A 16,545-nucleotide genomic window follows, 5' to 3' on the forward strand; every position below is an offset into this window, starting at 1 on the left:
CCAACAGAACTGTATCATCTGCAAAAAGCAGAGAAAAGATCCTGAGAGGACTGAACTTTACACCCTTGGCTGCATCTAAAATTTGGCCCTTAAAAAGTATGGATTAGAATCAGTAGCATCCCAGCAGAGTCCAACAAGCAATGTAAACCAAGATCCCTGCTGATGTACACGGTGTCCAGCACATATGGTCTTAAATGACATGATATGATTATTGCGCTCACATTGACCAGCAGAAAAGTCCAGCAACATATGATCTCCCTATGAGCATGAAGCATGTTCTGACATGAGGAGAGAATTAACAGTCACTAATGAGTAGGGATGGGTATCGTTTAGGTTTTATCCGATACCGGTGCCAAACCGGTACTTTTGAAACGGTGCCGGTGCTTAAACGGTGCTCAAACCGGTGCTTAAAGAATGGAGAACACACACTTTGTCCAAAAACCTCTCATGTTCAGCTGTTTTTTTGTAAAAAGATAACAATGTTAGCCTTTTCTGCAGCTATGTGGCATATATGGTATCACTCTTGGCTGGAAGCAGTGCTTAAACAATGGAAAAAACACAAACTTTGTCCAAAAACCTCTCATGTTTAACTGTTTTCCACTTTTTCTTTGGTCATTTTAGCCTTTTTGGCCAGGGTGAAGGGAGTATCTGCCATCAAACAAGAAGACAGCCGCATGTAGCTATGATGATGTTTGCTAGTTCACCTTACATGTATTAATGTAATAACGTGGTTAGCCTACTCAACGTAAATTGCACACGAACAACATGAAGCTACTCACGCAGAGAAGAACGGCTGCTGCTGCATCATCATCCTCATCATTTCTGCTACACTGGCAGGGCTAGGGGCCAGGACTCTCCTCTTCGGGTTTTTGGGGGATGTTGCTAACTCCGGGTCCGATAACAGGCACCACACCCGCAGTAGATGTGCTCGGTGTGAGGTCTCGCAGCAAGCTATCAAATACGGCGCATTTTTCGGCTTTTAAAAAAAACGCTATGCGTCACCAGGTGTTTCATTGGATTTGAGGTGTTACCTCCTTTGACAGTATCACAGTATCAGCTTAAAGCACTTGTTGCAGCTGCTGAGTTTGACTTTTGACCGCTTCGCCTTGAGCATTTTAATCTGTAGCTCTGCTCTAAAAGAACGTACATACCTGGACCCGCCTACTATCCTCGGAAACGTAAAATGATTGGCTAGAATCCAAAGTGTATGACATCTCAGGAAAATAAAGCACCGAAATGTGCGCTGCTTTTCGGTCTGGTTACTACCGTTTATGTCACAACCGGTGCCATCATGGCACCGGATACCGGTACCCATCCCTACTAATGAGTGACTACAAACAGCGCTTCCTGCTCCCACAGACTACAATTTTTTTTAAACTATGCAATGTAGAGATTAGTAACACCTGACACCCATTTCATATAACTGATATATCATTCTTGAGATTGTGAAGCAAAGCATCATTGTCATCATATGACCCCTCGACTTGAATGTAGGGAATAAACCTCCCAAAATCTATGGGAAACTGGAGAAGTGTCTGAATCCTAATGATGGAAGCATAACTTTAATAACATGTTTTGTGAAATATATTACGTGGATGTCTTAGCAGTAGTTTTACTGATAATGTTTGGATTGCATCATTTTAATGCAGTAAATCGCCCGTTCTGAACCACCTGTATTTTTTATTTAAAGTCTTCTGTGCTCTGCACGTTTCTGGTAAATCTCTGCAGTAATTTTAAGGCCAAAGCCAACACTCCACTGGTAAGAGAGTGCAGACTATCATCAGCATCACAGCAGATTCAGTTCAAATGAGAGATGTCTTCTTTTATTATTTAGTGTTTGTTGTTCCGCTGCTGCACTTTACATTGAAAGCATCAACACCTCCTAATGATCATGAAATAAGAGCCTTCTACAGACAATACTACACCTTCATTTGTATGTTTGCAAAGTTAAAACCTAGCTTGAGAATATATCCTCCTTCAGGTACAAGAACTGAACTGAAAATGATTTAAAAAGCAGCAAACTTTGAAAGACCTTCATAAAGCCTGGCCTCTCTTATACAAAAAGCCAGAGAAATTAAGGGTCACACAAGACTTTTGCACAATGTTAAGGAAATTTTAACCTAACAGAAAGCATGTAAGCCATGCTTATAAGTCAAATAGAAGTCTGAACAAGTAACAATGCAGCAAACAATAAAATGAAAAATTAAGTTCTAACAGTCTCAGTTATAGCCTCCACATTTTGTTTGAGATCTATAAGGAAGCCTGTGTGCAACAATATCATTTTCTTTATTTAATTTTCTTTTATATTACAGTACTGTGCAAAAGTTTCAGGCAGGTGTGAAAAATGTTGTTAACAAAGAATTTTAGTCCTTTATTTATCCAGGTAAAAAATCTCATTGAGATTAAAAATCTCATTTCCAACAGAGACCTGGCATCATGGCAACAAAAGTCACATACCACATGGGTATATAACATTTAAAACAAATACAATATCCCATACCAACATGTGTAAAATATACAATAACAGATCAAATTAAGAGTACATTAAAAACAATCACACTGAGTAAAAGAGCTGTTCTCTCGTTCCTTTAAGACAGACTTAAACTCTCCCAAGGTAACCAAGTCTGATCATTTCAGTTCCTTCTGCAGATTAATGCTTTCAGAAATATAATAAATGAAAATAAATGATTGTTTATTGGCCCCCAAATGTATTCTGCAACAGGACAACAACCGCAAACATGCAGCCAACGTCGTTAAGAACTATCTTCAGCATAAAGAAGAACAAGAAGTAATGGAAGTGATGGTATGGCCCCCACAGAGTCCTGATCTCAACATCATCGAGTGTCTCTGGGATTACATGAAGAGACAGAAGAATGTGAGGAAGCCTACATCCACATCCACTGTGGTTAGTTCTCCAAGATTTGGAACAACCTACCAGCCGAGTTCCTTCAAAAACTGTGTGCAAGTGTACTTAGAAGAACTGATGCCGTTTTGAAGGCAAAGGGTGGTCACAGCAAATATACATAAACATAGCATTTTGTTGACTGATAGAGGTAAAGACCCTACAATAATACTGAGAAAATCTTCTGTAGCTAACATTAGAAATTGTGTTTGTGTCCATGATGAATTTAAACACACTGTTCTTGTATCTTTAATCTCCATTGCATTTCTCATCCTTAAGCTGATAAATGCTCTTTTTCACCCCTAAATGCTAAGTACAATATGTTTGACACCTAGTTAGCATTTCTTTAAATCTGCTGTTTGATGTGGTTGTGGCCTCGTAAACCAAAGACGATGAGCTAAATGCTGAAATGCTCAACACAGTTGGGGTAAACTTCTCTATTGGGAAATTTCTCTACAAAATAACCTGATCATAAGATATAAAAGAGCAGCACAACAGTCACCTTTGTGAGCAACGGTGCAACATAACCTCTTATCTTTCAGTTTTTCTGCTTGCTGCAGCCAGTTTTCTTTTTTAATTCTATCTTCCCCAAGCGTATGGAAAACGAGTCAGAAGCCTATCTCCTCTGTCAATATTGCAGCCTTCATTCAGCAAAAATTCAATAAAAGGAAAGGTGAGACGCTTCAGAAAAGGGCTGAAGATTGTACTATGATTCCCACTGATAGAGCAGTACTTCAGTTTGCTGCCTCTTAGCACCAGGCAGAACTATAAATCTTCGCTTTCGTGTAAGGTTAACTATTGTCAGAAAACTGAAGAAATACAGCAGAAATACAGAACTCAAAAGCAAAGAGAGACGGGGTGAGAAAAAACATAACTAAAAAAGCCGAGACGTTACAAAATAAGTGCCCGTTGTTCAGCAGTCACTAAGCGTCGTCAGTATTATCACTGATCTGAATCTTGATGTGAGGCTTGTTATCTGCTGCAAAACAATCACCACCACCCTCAAACCACACCAGCATTCAGTATAACATTTTAAACCTCAGAGTCCAGCATTGCAGCATGCTGCAAGCATTGCAGTGCTGCATTGTCAAGTTAATATGTTTTATCAAGAATGTGGGCAAGTGAAGAGAGAGTCTCAGAGGCCCTCTCAGATCATATATTTGCCATGACACACAGAGAAGAAGTGAAGCTGGTGACAAAAGAAAGGCCAAATGAGATTGTACAACTGAATCTGACATCAAACAGAGCAAAACATTTCATTTGTTCTCTCAAATACTTCCACAGTTTCTTACTGTCTCTTTGATATATTGTTCATATTTCATGGTTTAGTTCACTATAATCATATGGTGTATAATCAGCATAATACAATGAGGACCAAATCTTGCAATTGCAGTGTGGCCACCTCTATAAAAGCAGATGTTTTGGCTATTTGCTGATCTTTGCAGGCGTGTGTGTCCCAGCAAATACACCCCTAAATCATATTGTACTACACTCTGAGAAACCTAAAAATGCTGGCAGGCCAGCGGTGCCTCAGCCTCCTATAGTAGATGTACCTATGGTATGAATTTGAAGTTCTAGGTGATTTTCAGAAAAAGTTGACATCTGACCTCGACCTTGAAGTCAAGGTCACTGAGATTTAAAATTTTCTAAAATTTTGAGTCAATATGGTGAAGAATTTCAAAATTCTAGGTGACATCATTCTTCAGTTATTGCATTTACAAGACTTTGAGAAAACCTGACCTCTGACTTTGACCTTTAGGTCCTCAATGTTAGGTTTTGTATTGTTGATTGTCATTTATGCTTAGAAATATCTACTTATATGTGCTTAGAGTTTCATAATTAGTTGTAGATTGGTAGAGGTTTGAAAACCGGTTGGAGCAGCACGCTCTGTTTTGCGTAACTATTTTTAAATCCCGGTAGCTCTACAACCACGTAAGCTAGCGCAATAATTTTTTTTGCATATGAAACCGGAGGAGTTGTACTTACATCTTATGCCATCAGCTTGTCCTCGGTCACAGTTTCCTTCCACATATAGTTTTGCAAAAATTGCATAAAAAGCGCTTGCAGCAACAAAAACATAATATTCCAGAAACAGGCTTTGCCGATCCCATCAGCTGTTCATAACACTTCCTACATTGGATTAGACCTTGGATTGTCCAAGATTTTTAGCAGATGCACCTATAGTATAAAGTTCAAACTCCTACATCATCTTTTTCTCGAGTTATTGCATTCACAATCTTGGACCTGGGTGACCGCATTGTGCTTTTAAGCCTGCAGGGTAAAAACAGTTACCATCCTAAATGTGAAAGTTCATGAAAGCAAGAAAAAACAAAACACTGAATAAGTGTGGCGTGGTTAGAAGGGTTCCCAGGAGTAAAGCGTCCAACTTCTAAAAAGAACGCCTTGCAAAGTTGCATTTGCATAACCCACAGGAGTTCTGGAACAATGTCCCTTGGACAGATAAGATCAAAGAGGACATGTTTGACAAAATGCACAGCGGCACATTTGCAGAAAACAAAATATAGCTCAAACACTTCATGCTAATTACCAAACGTAACGGTCGGGGGGTGATTTGGGCTTTTGCAGCCACAGGAACTGGGCACCTTGCTGTCACTGTCACAAACTCCTGTACATCAAAGTATTCTAGAGTCAAATGTGAGGCCATCTGTCTGACAGCTAAAGCTTGGCCAAAAGTGGGTTATGCAAAAGGACAACGATCCCAAGCACAACTCAAATCTACAACTGAATGGCTGAAAAGACAATAATTAGAGTTTTGAGTGACTCGACCAAAATTCACCCACTTAGATGTTACGGCAGGACTTTGAGAGAACTGTGTACAAATGGATGCCTGCAAACTTCAATAAACTGAAGCGACATGAGAAACAGAAGTGTTGCTGTGAGAGACATTAACATAAACAATCATGTGATTGAAATTCCCTTTGAAATTTACAGTATTGGCAGATTTGTTCAAAACAATATTTCCTTACTGTTAAAAATAATTTGCAAAAATACTTGATTCTCATATTATTTTAGTTTGCATACTATAATTTGCTGTAAAAAATATCGGTGCTTGTTGTTCCTCAAAGACATATGTATTTGCAGTAGTCTGTGTTATCTTCTCTTTAAATGCTCCTTAAATCATTTTAAATGGATCTTTTGTCCAGATTCTTACATGAATACTCCTTAAATGCTGTATAGTGCTGAACTTTTAGGTCAGTGTCGAGCGACTGTAGACAGGTAACACACTACAGCAATGAGGGACTTAATGTGATGCTATGCAGTTAAAACAATGTTCTTGTGTGTGTTTATGTTTTTCTTTAAAAGGTTGATTTTTTTTCCCTTCAGGTTTTCATCCTCAAAATTAGGGAGACCTTGAGTCTGCTACTTGCCAGTAAACATATTGAGCCTTAAAAGGTCAGGAGGAAATGGATGACAGTGGGAAGAACAAAAAGGTTTACTTATTTCTTCAGGTCGAAGGAAAGCTTGAGGAATTTAAAGTAGCCACAGAGGGAAGACCTTGGATTTAGTACTATTACCGTACAACTGCTCCTGATGGCAAAGATATTGGACTGTGCATTAGCACCTACTAACAAGGCTGAAAAACACAGACAGGAGTAGTAGGATGGAAAGGAGGGGGCCTAGGGGACATCTAATATTGGAGAGAGGAAAGGAGGAAGAAGAGATGAGCTTCAGGCAGAGAGAGCATAAAAGGTGAAATTGAGCAGTGATGAGTTAGTTTGATGGTGTGTGAAATTGTGGTTAACCTATCTAGTTGCTACGTTTGGGTAATTAGTGCCAATTTACAAAGATGTGTACTGACCTCCTCCCAGCCTCTCCCGTTGGAATAGGAGATAACATCAAGCAGCGGGTTGGATAAGTAGCCGTCACTGTTGAAAGAGTAGTCCCGTCCACCTATGGAGATATTAGTGAAGTACCTGCAACAGAGATTGGAGAGCAGATAAGTTCTTTTTTCTTTAATCTATATACCTCAAATATGAATCAATCAGTTTGAGTGGAATAGAAAATGGGAATGATGATATGTTTCTGCTGTTTTTAACCCTTTAAGACCTACCATAGAACCAAGTCTGCCAGAGCTTATATTATATTTTTACATGCTGTGGAGCCATTTTTGGGAGCATTTCAAGTTGCTATACATCAATACAACCATTACAGCCTAAATTTTAATAATATGCATGCATTAAGTGCATAGTAATTACATAAATTGTAAAAAAGTGCAATAAACTACAAAAAAATTGAAAATAGTTTTTGTTTTTTTAACATATATTTCTAGTTAGAGAAATTTAAGAGGCTTATCCCTCAAAACTGCAAATACAAAAAGTTGCACAAAACAGTTTCCCACCACAGGAAATTTATTTTGAGTGTCTTCATAGTTTTATTTTTGAAATACACCAATTTTTATACACTGCAGGAAAAACGGAAATAAATATTATAGTGCAAATTTGCAAAAAAGCAGCATATGCATCAAAATAAACTATTTCCAGCAGTGCAATATGAGTCCTAAGCATCCCAGAAACGACACAGAAAGTCATAAAGTCAAAGATAACTTTTAAAAACACCAGTATAGGCTCATTGAGCCCCGGACGGTAAAAAACTACATTTCTGCGAAAATGACGTCACTTCCGGTTTCGGGCAGGTCATGGCGGACATGCAAAAGTTCACTCTGACGTCCAATCCAATGTAGGAAGTGTTATGAACAGCTGATCAGATCGGCAAAGCCTGTTTCTGGAATATTATGTTTTTGTTGCTGCAAGTGCTTTTTATGCAGTTTTTGCAAAGCTATATGTGGAAGGAAACTGTGACCGAGGACAAGCTGATGGCATAAGATGTAAGTACAACTCCTCCGGTTTCATATGCAAAAGAAATGATTGCGCTAGCTCACGTGGTTGCAGAGCTACCGGGATTTAAAAATAGTTACGCAAAACAGAGCGTGCCCGCTCCGACCGGTTTTAAAGGGTTAATGCATTAATTTGTTATTAAATTGTTTCCAGAAAAGCGTCTGTTTTGCCATCTTATTTTTCATTGACGAATTTCCATGATGTCTACTGAGTGCATCCATGAACCCACAGCATTAAGCTCTGCTCACTTCTACTCTATTCCTATCCTTGTTATCCTGTGTCTAATACAAAAGCTCTAGGAAATCTGCAGCACACAATTTTCAACCTTATTACTTCTTATAGAAATTAAAAACAGCAGAAACGTTGAGCAATTTCTGCTTCTTTTTATTAGAAAGAAATAAAGAAGCAAAAGGAAAAAAGAAAAAGTCCAGAAACAAGAATCAAGTAATCAGAGCTGTGAAGGTAGGGCTGAGACCTGCACTGCAGGGCGCAAACATCAGGGATTCTGTGCTAAAGACAAAACACATTTCTAACAGGAAATGACATTGTTGAGGTGCTGAGACCATGAGGTGAAGCAAAGACAAGATGAGGTGAGGCTACGAGGGGGACGCGAGATAAAGCGGTAAATTCGCTAAAATGTTTCCCCGACTTCAACTACAACAGCGGGAGGCTTGCAGAAGAACAATATGAGTGTAAGCCATGAAGCTCTTGAGCACATTTTTAATACTTGAAAAGAAGCAAGTAGCACTGGTGCAAAACAGATAGTGAGAGAGAAAGAGAAGGCTTTGCCTTTGATGTTTTGTAATGAAACATCTACCCTAAAAGCACCTGGAAAAGAGCACATCAAAGCATCCTAATGAAGCATGCATGTTCCCAAAAACAAGCAACCGCACTGAAAGAAAGCCTCAAGTAACCCTTAATCAACAGTAATCAGTCGTGGAAACACAAAAGTATACACTGCAGAAACAAGATGAAAAAGTGATATATCGTAGTAACTAAACTGTTAGCAGCCCAACATCTGACTATACTGAAAAGAATTCAATTGAATTTGATTTATATGAATTCAGATGTTTGCAGGCCCATTGCCACAGGTGGATAAAATCAGTCTACTTCTGCAAACATTTATGAAAGATTTGGTTGTTCTAAAGAGCTCACAGAATTTCAGCATGGGGCTGTAATAAGATACCAACAGTGCAAAGAGTGGTATTATTACAAAGTGGAAGCACTTTGAAACCACAGCATCTCAGCCACAAAGTGTCGGAAAACATCAATTTAAAGAGTGAGGCTGCTGAGTGCTGAGGGGGCAACGACATGTTGACTCAGTATCTGCAGAGCTCTAAAGCACCTCTGGTGTTAACGCCAAAGGTGTTAACACCACAGGGAGCTTCGTGGCATGGGTTTCCAATGCAGCCACAGAACCTGTGCACCTTGCACTCAATGCGTCAATCATGCAATTCTCTGTATACCAAAGTATTCTAGAGTTAAATGTCTGACAGCTAAAGCTTGGCTGAAACAAGTTTATGCAACAGAAGAACGATCCCGTGCACACCAGAATGGTTGATAAAGAAAGGAACCAAGGTAATGCAATTGTGCAAAGTCCAGACTTCAACCTGATTGAAATGTTGTGATGGGAACGTGCAAGTGACAGCAAACCTTGAACTGAAGCACCCTTGTTATGATGAGTGGATCAAAACTCTTCCACAGTGATTTAAAAAGACTGATAAAGTCATCTAGAAAATGATTACTTCAAGTTATTGCTGATAAAGATGGTTCCACAAGCGAGGGAATTATTGAGTGTACTACAGTTACACTGGCCACTGTCTTTGGACTGTGGGAGGAGCTGGAGGAGCCAAAGAAAGCACATGAAAAACTCCAAACAGAAAGGCCCGAGCTGACCAGAATCCTTGAAACTACTTGATGTGAAGTTAAAGTGGCAACACTGCATGACCTTGCAAGTAGGTTCTTGGTTGAAAACACTTCTAACTTCACATCTACTCAAAATATACTCCAGTCAGAAACTCTAAGATCAGAATAATTAATTAATGTCTGAAAAATTAGGCTAAAAGCCTGCTGTTATAACCTTTCCCATCCAGGCTCACAGTGCAGAACCGCTGTAAATACAAGAGCTCTCAGTCATTTTACTTATTTTTCTTTTTTAAATTCAGCACAATGAACAGCAAAGGAGAACAAGTGAAATGAGATTTGGCTCCTTTATGAGCAACAAATGGTGGATTCAGCTGAATTTGTTCCCACGTCTCAAAGGGAAACTGGCAGGTTTATAGCCACTGCTTTAAAATAAAAACTTTCTTTCAGCATGGTCATGCAATGTATGCACAAAAATGATAATTCACTTCACGGCTTATATGCAAGAGATTTGGGCAAAACTGAACTGCAACTTTAACTTGTCATAAGCAAACAAACAGAAAATCATGAGGCTGGGTGAATTCATTTTCGGTTATATTAACCGGGCACGCTCTGTTTTGCGTAACTATTTTTAAATCCCGGTAGCTCTGCAGCCATGTGAGCTAGCACAATAATTTTTTTTGCATATGAAACCGGAGGAGTTGTACTTACATCTTATGCCATCAGCTTGTCCTCGGTCACAGTTTCCTTCCACATATAGCTTTGCAAAAACTGCATAAAAAGCACTTGCAGCAACAAAAACATAATATTCCAGAAACACGCTTTGCCGATCTGATCAGCTGTTCGTAACACTTCCTACGTTGGATTGGACGTCAGAGTGAACTATCGCATGTCCGTCATGACCTGCCCGAAACCGGAAGTGACGTCATTTTTGCGGAAATGTAGTTTTTTACCATCAGGGCCTCATGAGCCTATACTGGTGTTTTTAAAAGTTATGTTTGACTTTATGACTTTCTGAGTCGTCTCTGGGATGCTTAGGACTCATATTGCACTGCTGGAAATAGTTTATTTTGATGCATATGCTGCTTTTTTGCAAATTTGCATTATAATATTTATTTTTGCTTTTCCTGCAGTGTATAGAAATTGGTGTATTTCAAAAATAAAACTATGAAGACACTCAAAATAAATTTCCTGTGGTGGGAAACTATTTTGTGCAACTTTTTTGTATTTACAGTTTTGAGGGATAAGCCTTTTAAATTTCTCTAACTAGAAATATATGTTTAAAAAAAACAAAAACGATTTTCAATTTTTTTGTAGTTTATTGCACTTTTTTGCAATTTATGTAATTACTATGCACTTAATGCAGACATATTATTAAAATTTAGACTGTAATGGTTGAATTGATGTATAGCAACTTGAAATGCTCCCATAAATGGCTCCACAGCATGTAAAAATATAATATAAGCTCTGGCGGACTTGGTTCTATGGTAGGTCTTAAAGGGTTAAAATACATTTCTACCCTTTTATATAACCATAACAACCTCAAAACACCACAGCTGCCATTATATCAGAATACAGTTGTGTATATGATCATCTCAGCCTTCAGCAGCCGAAACAGCGAGAACACCTTCGGCACATCAGCTACAGACGTAACCTCGTAGACCACGCACCTCCGATGGCATTCTTACAAAAAGAAGGCACTTGCGTATGTGCCTCTGAATTCATGAGTACCCATTTCATGACTGGAAAGTGTTTGACTTTCCTGAAAATGGAAAGCTTCTAACCCGCTGCTGTGCCCACAAGCAGCTGATGTTGCCTGACATCTGGCAGGTCCCCGAGGTCGTCAGTATTTCTGTTTCACCTGCTTTTACACCTGAGAAAAAGTCTGCCTCGAGGCTCGCAGTGGCACGAGAAAGAAATGTCTCCATCCCTTCTGCCAGGTAACGCTGGATTGCAGCTGAGTGTAGGCTACAATGTCACACCCCCCACCCTCACCTCCCTTTTTTCCTTTTACTTCCACTATCCTTTTATCCTTTACTCTGCCTCTGCTTCTTACCCCCACCCCACCATCTCAAATTCTCTTGATTCCCCCCCCCACACACACACACGGTACAGTACAGCGCAGAGATGCAGAGTACCAGCAGTGACAGCAGCAAGAAAGTCTGAAAGAGCAGCAGGAGCTGGAGGAGGTTGAGAGAGAGCATGAGAAATAAAGATAAGGTGGAAGGAAAAAAGAACATCTTGGAAACTGTGACTAGGATAAAAGTAAGAAGATAGAGAAAGAAGAGTGCAACAGAAGAGGGAGACAGACGGAGACAGCGAGAGCGTACGCAATACAGAGAATAAGACAAAGAGGGCTGCGTGGCACAGAAACATGATTCACTGAAGTGCTTCGCTGAAATGGGTCCCAGCAAATAGGCCTGCTACTGGTATGAGCCAGCAGCTGCTACAGGAAACATCCAAAAGATGAGTTTAAGAAGCTCTTTAACCCACAATGTAAATTTAACAACCATTTCTCTCCCCGACAATGTCAAATCAAAGGAACAGTTAATAGAATAATAGTTCATTATTTTACTTTTCAAGGCAGAGATAAGATGCAACGAGTCACCTCTCAGTAAGTGCAAGGTTTGATCTCAGTGGTTTATTCTGTTATACATAAATCGATCAATGACTGAAATCACCAGAAATCCCAAAGAGGCAAAGGCATTGGCTCTGTAGCAGGAAGCAACTGGATGTAAGGGGTGCTTCATGTAATTTTAAGTGACATTTTACTTAAGTGCCTTTACTCTAAAGACCCCTTACAAGATCGCTGTTGTATGTGTGACGTCTTCATTGGAAAGCTTTGGTTTCGTTTGTGTTTTCTGTCCTGTAGGTTCTACTTGTCAATCAGACGAGCCGCGAGTTCCTTTTCTATGAATGTTCGTGTACTGAGCTGCCAGCGCTCATGCTAACTGCCCAGATCTCCCTCTACATGTACCAAAGAAACATCTGCTAAAGCCTCAGGGAACACCTTTGTTAAAAAAACAAAAAAACAAAAACATAACTAAACATGTTTGTCACAGTTTTGTTTTTTTCACCTTCTGATATCACTCCTCATACAAGTATTTGAAATTTAAAATAAATCACTTGATTGATTCTTTATTGTTATTATTATTATTATTATTATCATTTTCAATCAGTTTAGGTCACTGGTAACTGCTAACTTTACTTTGCACACTGTTAAGCATGAATATCCCAATACCCCCTTCTTCTTATTCTTATTATATTCTTATATTCTTATTATGGTTGTATAAATGTTGGGATAATTATCCAAAATTCATCATACAAATTGTAAAAAATAAATAAACAGCGTTCTCTCTTCTGTCATATCTCTAGCCATCTGATAAGATAAATTATGGATTTATATCTGTGGAATTGGTTTGCAGTGTTGGGGAGTAACGGAATACATGTACCGCCGTTACGTATTTAAAATGCAAAATATGAGTAACTGTATTCCGTTACAGTTACCGTTTAAAAAGGTGGTATTTAGAATACAGTTACTTTGTTGAAATAAATGGATTACACGGCGGTACTTCCCTGTTTCATATTGTGGCGGGTCAGGACTGTTTGGGTTTTGTTTGTCAGCTACTTTCTGTTGTTCCAGGCGGCAGCGTTACGGTTGCCATGGTTACAGGGTGATGCTCTCGCTCTGTGTGTTTCCTGGGTGAGAGAGCGCCTGTTGTTGTTGTTGTGCTAAGCTAATAGGCAGAATGTAGCATTGTGGGCAGTGTAGTCCGTGCTGCAGGGAGAATGGACTGCCATACCCGTTATGTGTCTGTGAGCGAGGGAGGGAGAAAAAGGAAAAGTACGAGCTGTCATCGAGCAAAAACGGGAGCTGGAAGCATGTAAATATAATAATAACCACTGCAGCCAAGAAGAGAGCCAGACGAGCCCAGTTGTAAGTAAGCTATTAAGACTCGACTGTACACCGTGTTCGTGTTTTCCTCCAAAAACAATAAGTTCTGTTGGAGCAGCCTTTCAACGCCTCTCTCTGTCTCTGCTAGCAAAGTTGACCCAGACAACAAAGTAAAGCTAGTTTTCAGCTACGAGCCGACACAGAACCCACCGTGTTAGCCAGAGGTCCCTTTACTACGGTTCGGAGCCGCGGACCTTCAGTAACAGTAATAAATCACAGCAATAGTACATTCATGTAGTTGTAAACAGCATGATAATATATTAAGTAATCCAAAGTATTCAGAATACGTTACTCTCATTGAGTAATGTAACGTTCCCAACACTGTTGGTTTGATAGTGGTTAATGGGACTGACATGAAGTCTGATGGAATTTTATATTTTGGTTCACCTTATTTATGCAGTTTTACACTTTATTCATATTTGCACATTTCTGTTAAAAAAAGGGTGTAAATATAAATCTTATTTTCATAAGCTAGCTAGAGACACAGTGACCACCCTGTGACACAATTTTTGTCTGTCATGGAAGCTTCTGTAGGAGCAGTTCATTGCAGCTTGATCCATAAAAGACCTACACAGCTTTGTTAGTGTCTTCTACATGTTCTTTTTCACTGATGTTGTAGCCATTTCTTAATGTTTCGCCAACTTCCCTTTATCCACTAGGAGGTCTATTAAAAGTCATCACATATACATATTTTTTAGATTCAATATGTTTTAGAAGTGAATGAAAATAAGTAAGTTTTAGTAAATATTATATTTACATCAGTAATGTTGACTGTGATAAAATTAACATGATTTCCTGAAAAAAAACAACAACTTGTGACCTTGTGACTAAGGAGGTAAAGACAGAAAAGAAAAAAAAGAGGAAAAAGAATGACAGAGTGAAGCAGGAGCTTGACAGACTCTCAGCGGGAGACCAGGCTCTATGTATTACACCTACACAACAGCAGAGCTCAGATGGAGCCTGATGTAATCGATGAATCTACTACTGAGACATGTGACAGCTGTGCATCAAACAGTGGAGGAAGAAACGTTCCCAGTGGAATTAGAGCTGTTTTATGACCATCCTAGCTGGGAGGCAAGAGAAAAATAAATATCATGGGGCTACAGCTGAAAAGAAGAAATTAAAGAACAGAAAGACAGCGGAGGAAAAAAAGCAAGACAGGGAAAGAAATAGACCCATCAATGTTGAGAAAGAAATAATTCAGGGATTCGGTGGAGGATAACACTCCGCTCACCCTGGTTAATCCACCTTTTCATTTGTAGCAATAAAGTTTACCCAGGCCTACATCTATCCCAGCTCACAGAGGGGCAGAGAAAAGCTCGCCTAAAGATTGTGGAAATCCTGGGCTAGACGGAAAGAAGCTCGTCTTAGCGTCGATTTTCAGTAGGATGAATTGGATGTCTGGTATTTAGATCTGATTCAATACTGATGCTAACTTTAGAAATACTGTGCCATTAACGCAGAAAACATGTTGAGGTCAGAATCTATTTTTTCCCATTTTTCCCTTAACATTAACCAGAAGCTGAAAATTAACCAAAAAAAAAAATGTTGTATACAGTGTATGTATTTATTTATTTATTTGGCTTCTGTACACCATAAACCACTGCCACCATGATAACGTCAGCCCCTCCCCTTTTTTAGCTTTAATTCAAGGTATTATACCCCAAAATCCATTAACTATTTAACCTATTTTTAGAGGCTAAAAAATATTTTTTAATACTGCCTGACATCTAGGACCCATAGACATTGCTAAATTCTGTGTTGCCTACCTTGAGATATTCTCCTAGGCCATGAAGGGGGGGAAACTCCAGGCATCGAGGGCCAGTATCCTGCAGGTTTTAGATGTGTCCTTGATCCAACAGAGCTAATTTAAATGGCTAAATTACCTCCTCAACATGTCTTGAAGTTCTCCAGAGGCCTGGTAATGAACTAAACATTTGATTCAGGTCTGTTGACGCAGGGTGAGATCTAAAACCTTCAGGACACTGGCCCTTGAGGCCTGGAGGTGGACATCCCTGCCCTAGAGCCTGGATCTCAACGTCTTTTAGTACAGCCACCGTCAGCTGTTCATGGGTGTTTTTGGCTTTGGTTTTGTCTTTAATAACTAAGCTCTACTGAGTTGAAACCAGGGGACTGACACTGACTTGACCATTAAAGAGTAACTAATTAATTCACCTTTAAAATCTCTTGGGTTGCTTTTGCAGTGTGTGTTGGACCATTATCTGTTGGCACTGTGAAAAAATGATCAGTTTTGAGCAGAGAGAGTCCTACAGTTCACATTCATCCTGCTACTTATGTTAGCACCAGAAATGGGCGTGTTACTGTAATCCGATTACTTTTTTAAAGTAACGAGTAAAGTAAGGGATTATTATTGCAAAAACGGTAATTAGATTACCGTTACTTTCCCGTAGGAACGCTGCGTTACTGCGTTACTAAAACCGTGATTTCTTTGCGAGAATGTCTCATGACAGTGACGTAAGCGAGTGTGACGTTGGTGACAACAGCTGTGTGCAGATCAACAATGGATCATATATCGAGTGCAGAGAGAGTATGAGCGTGCAGCGTTTAAAGCGTGGAAGTACTGACCTTACTTTGAGTTTGATTCCATAAAAAGTGACAAAAACATTAGTGTCCGTTGTGCGTGGGAAGAAAACTTCTTTTTACAGCGAAAAAAACCCCCTAAACTTCCAAACAAGCACCGAGTAGCTACGACGTAATGGGAAACTCAGAGAGAAACTCGCGGATTCTTCCACTGACCGCTGCGGCACACCTGCACCAGGGTAACCCTCCGCCTACCCCACTCCTGCTTTACAGGTGAAAATAGAGCAACAGGACCGCTAGTCTTTGACTTTATTTATTTTCTGCTGTGTTTTACTTGCATCTATTTGAAAGACTGAGTGTAAACACAAAAAATATTTTATTTTATGTGCTGGAATGTGCAGAAAATAGGTTTAAATGTTAAACAAATT

At 39.4% G+C, this 16,545-nt stretch overlaps 1 protein-coding gene across 3 annotated transcripts in view; it reads right to left on the bottom strand.

The window, feature by feature from the left end:
* grin2da (glutamate receptor, ionotropic, N-methyl D-aspartate 2D, a) overlaps window positions 1-16,545 on the bottom strand; it is a 316,625-nt gene that overhangs the window by 97,363 nt on the left and 202,717 nt on the right. For all 3 annotated transcript variants that reach the window (XM_087834864.1, XM_087834866.1, XM_087834867.1), the window contains exon 7: window positions 6,723-6,837. In XM_087834864.1, the coding sequence (XP_087690990.1) occupies window positions 6,723-6,837 (115 nt within the window). The remainder of the gene's footprint in view (window positions 1-6,722; window positions 6,838-16,545) is intronic.

The sequence above is a fragment of the Neolamprologus brichardi genome, chromosome 22, assembly GCF_056152115.1.
Source record: "Neolamprologus brichardi isolate AB-2024 chromosome 22, ASM5615211v1, whole genome shotgun sequence".
In the NCBI taxonomy this organism is placed as follows: domain Eukaryota; kingdom Metazoa; phylum Chordata; class Actinopteri; order Cichliformes; family Cichlidae; genus Neolamprologus; species Neolamprologus brichardi.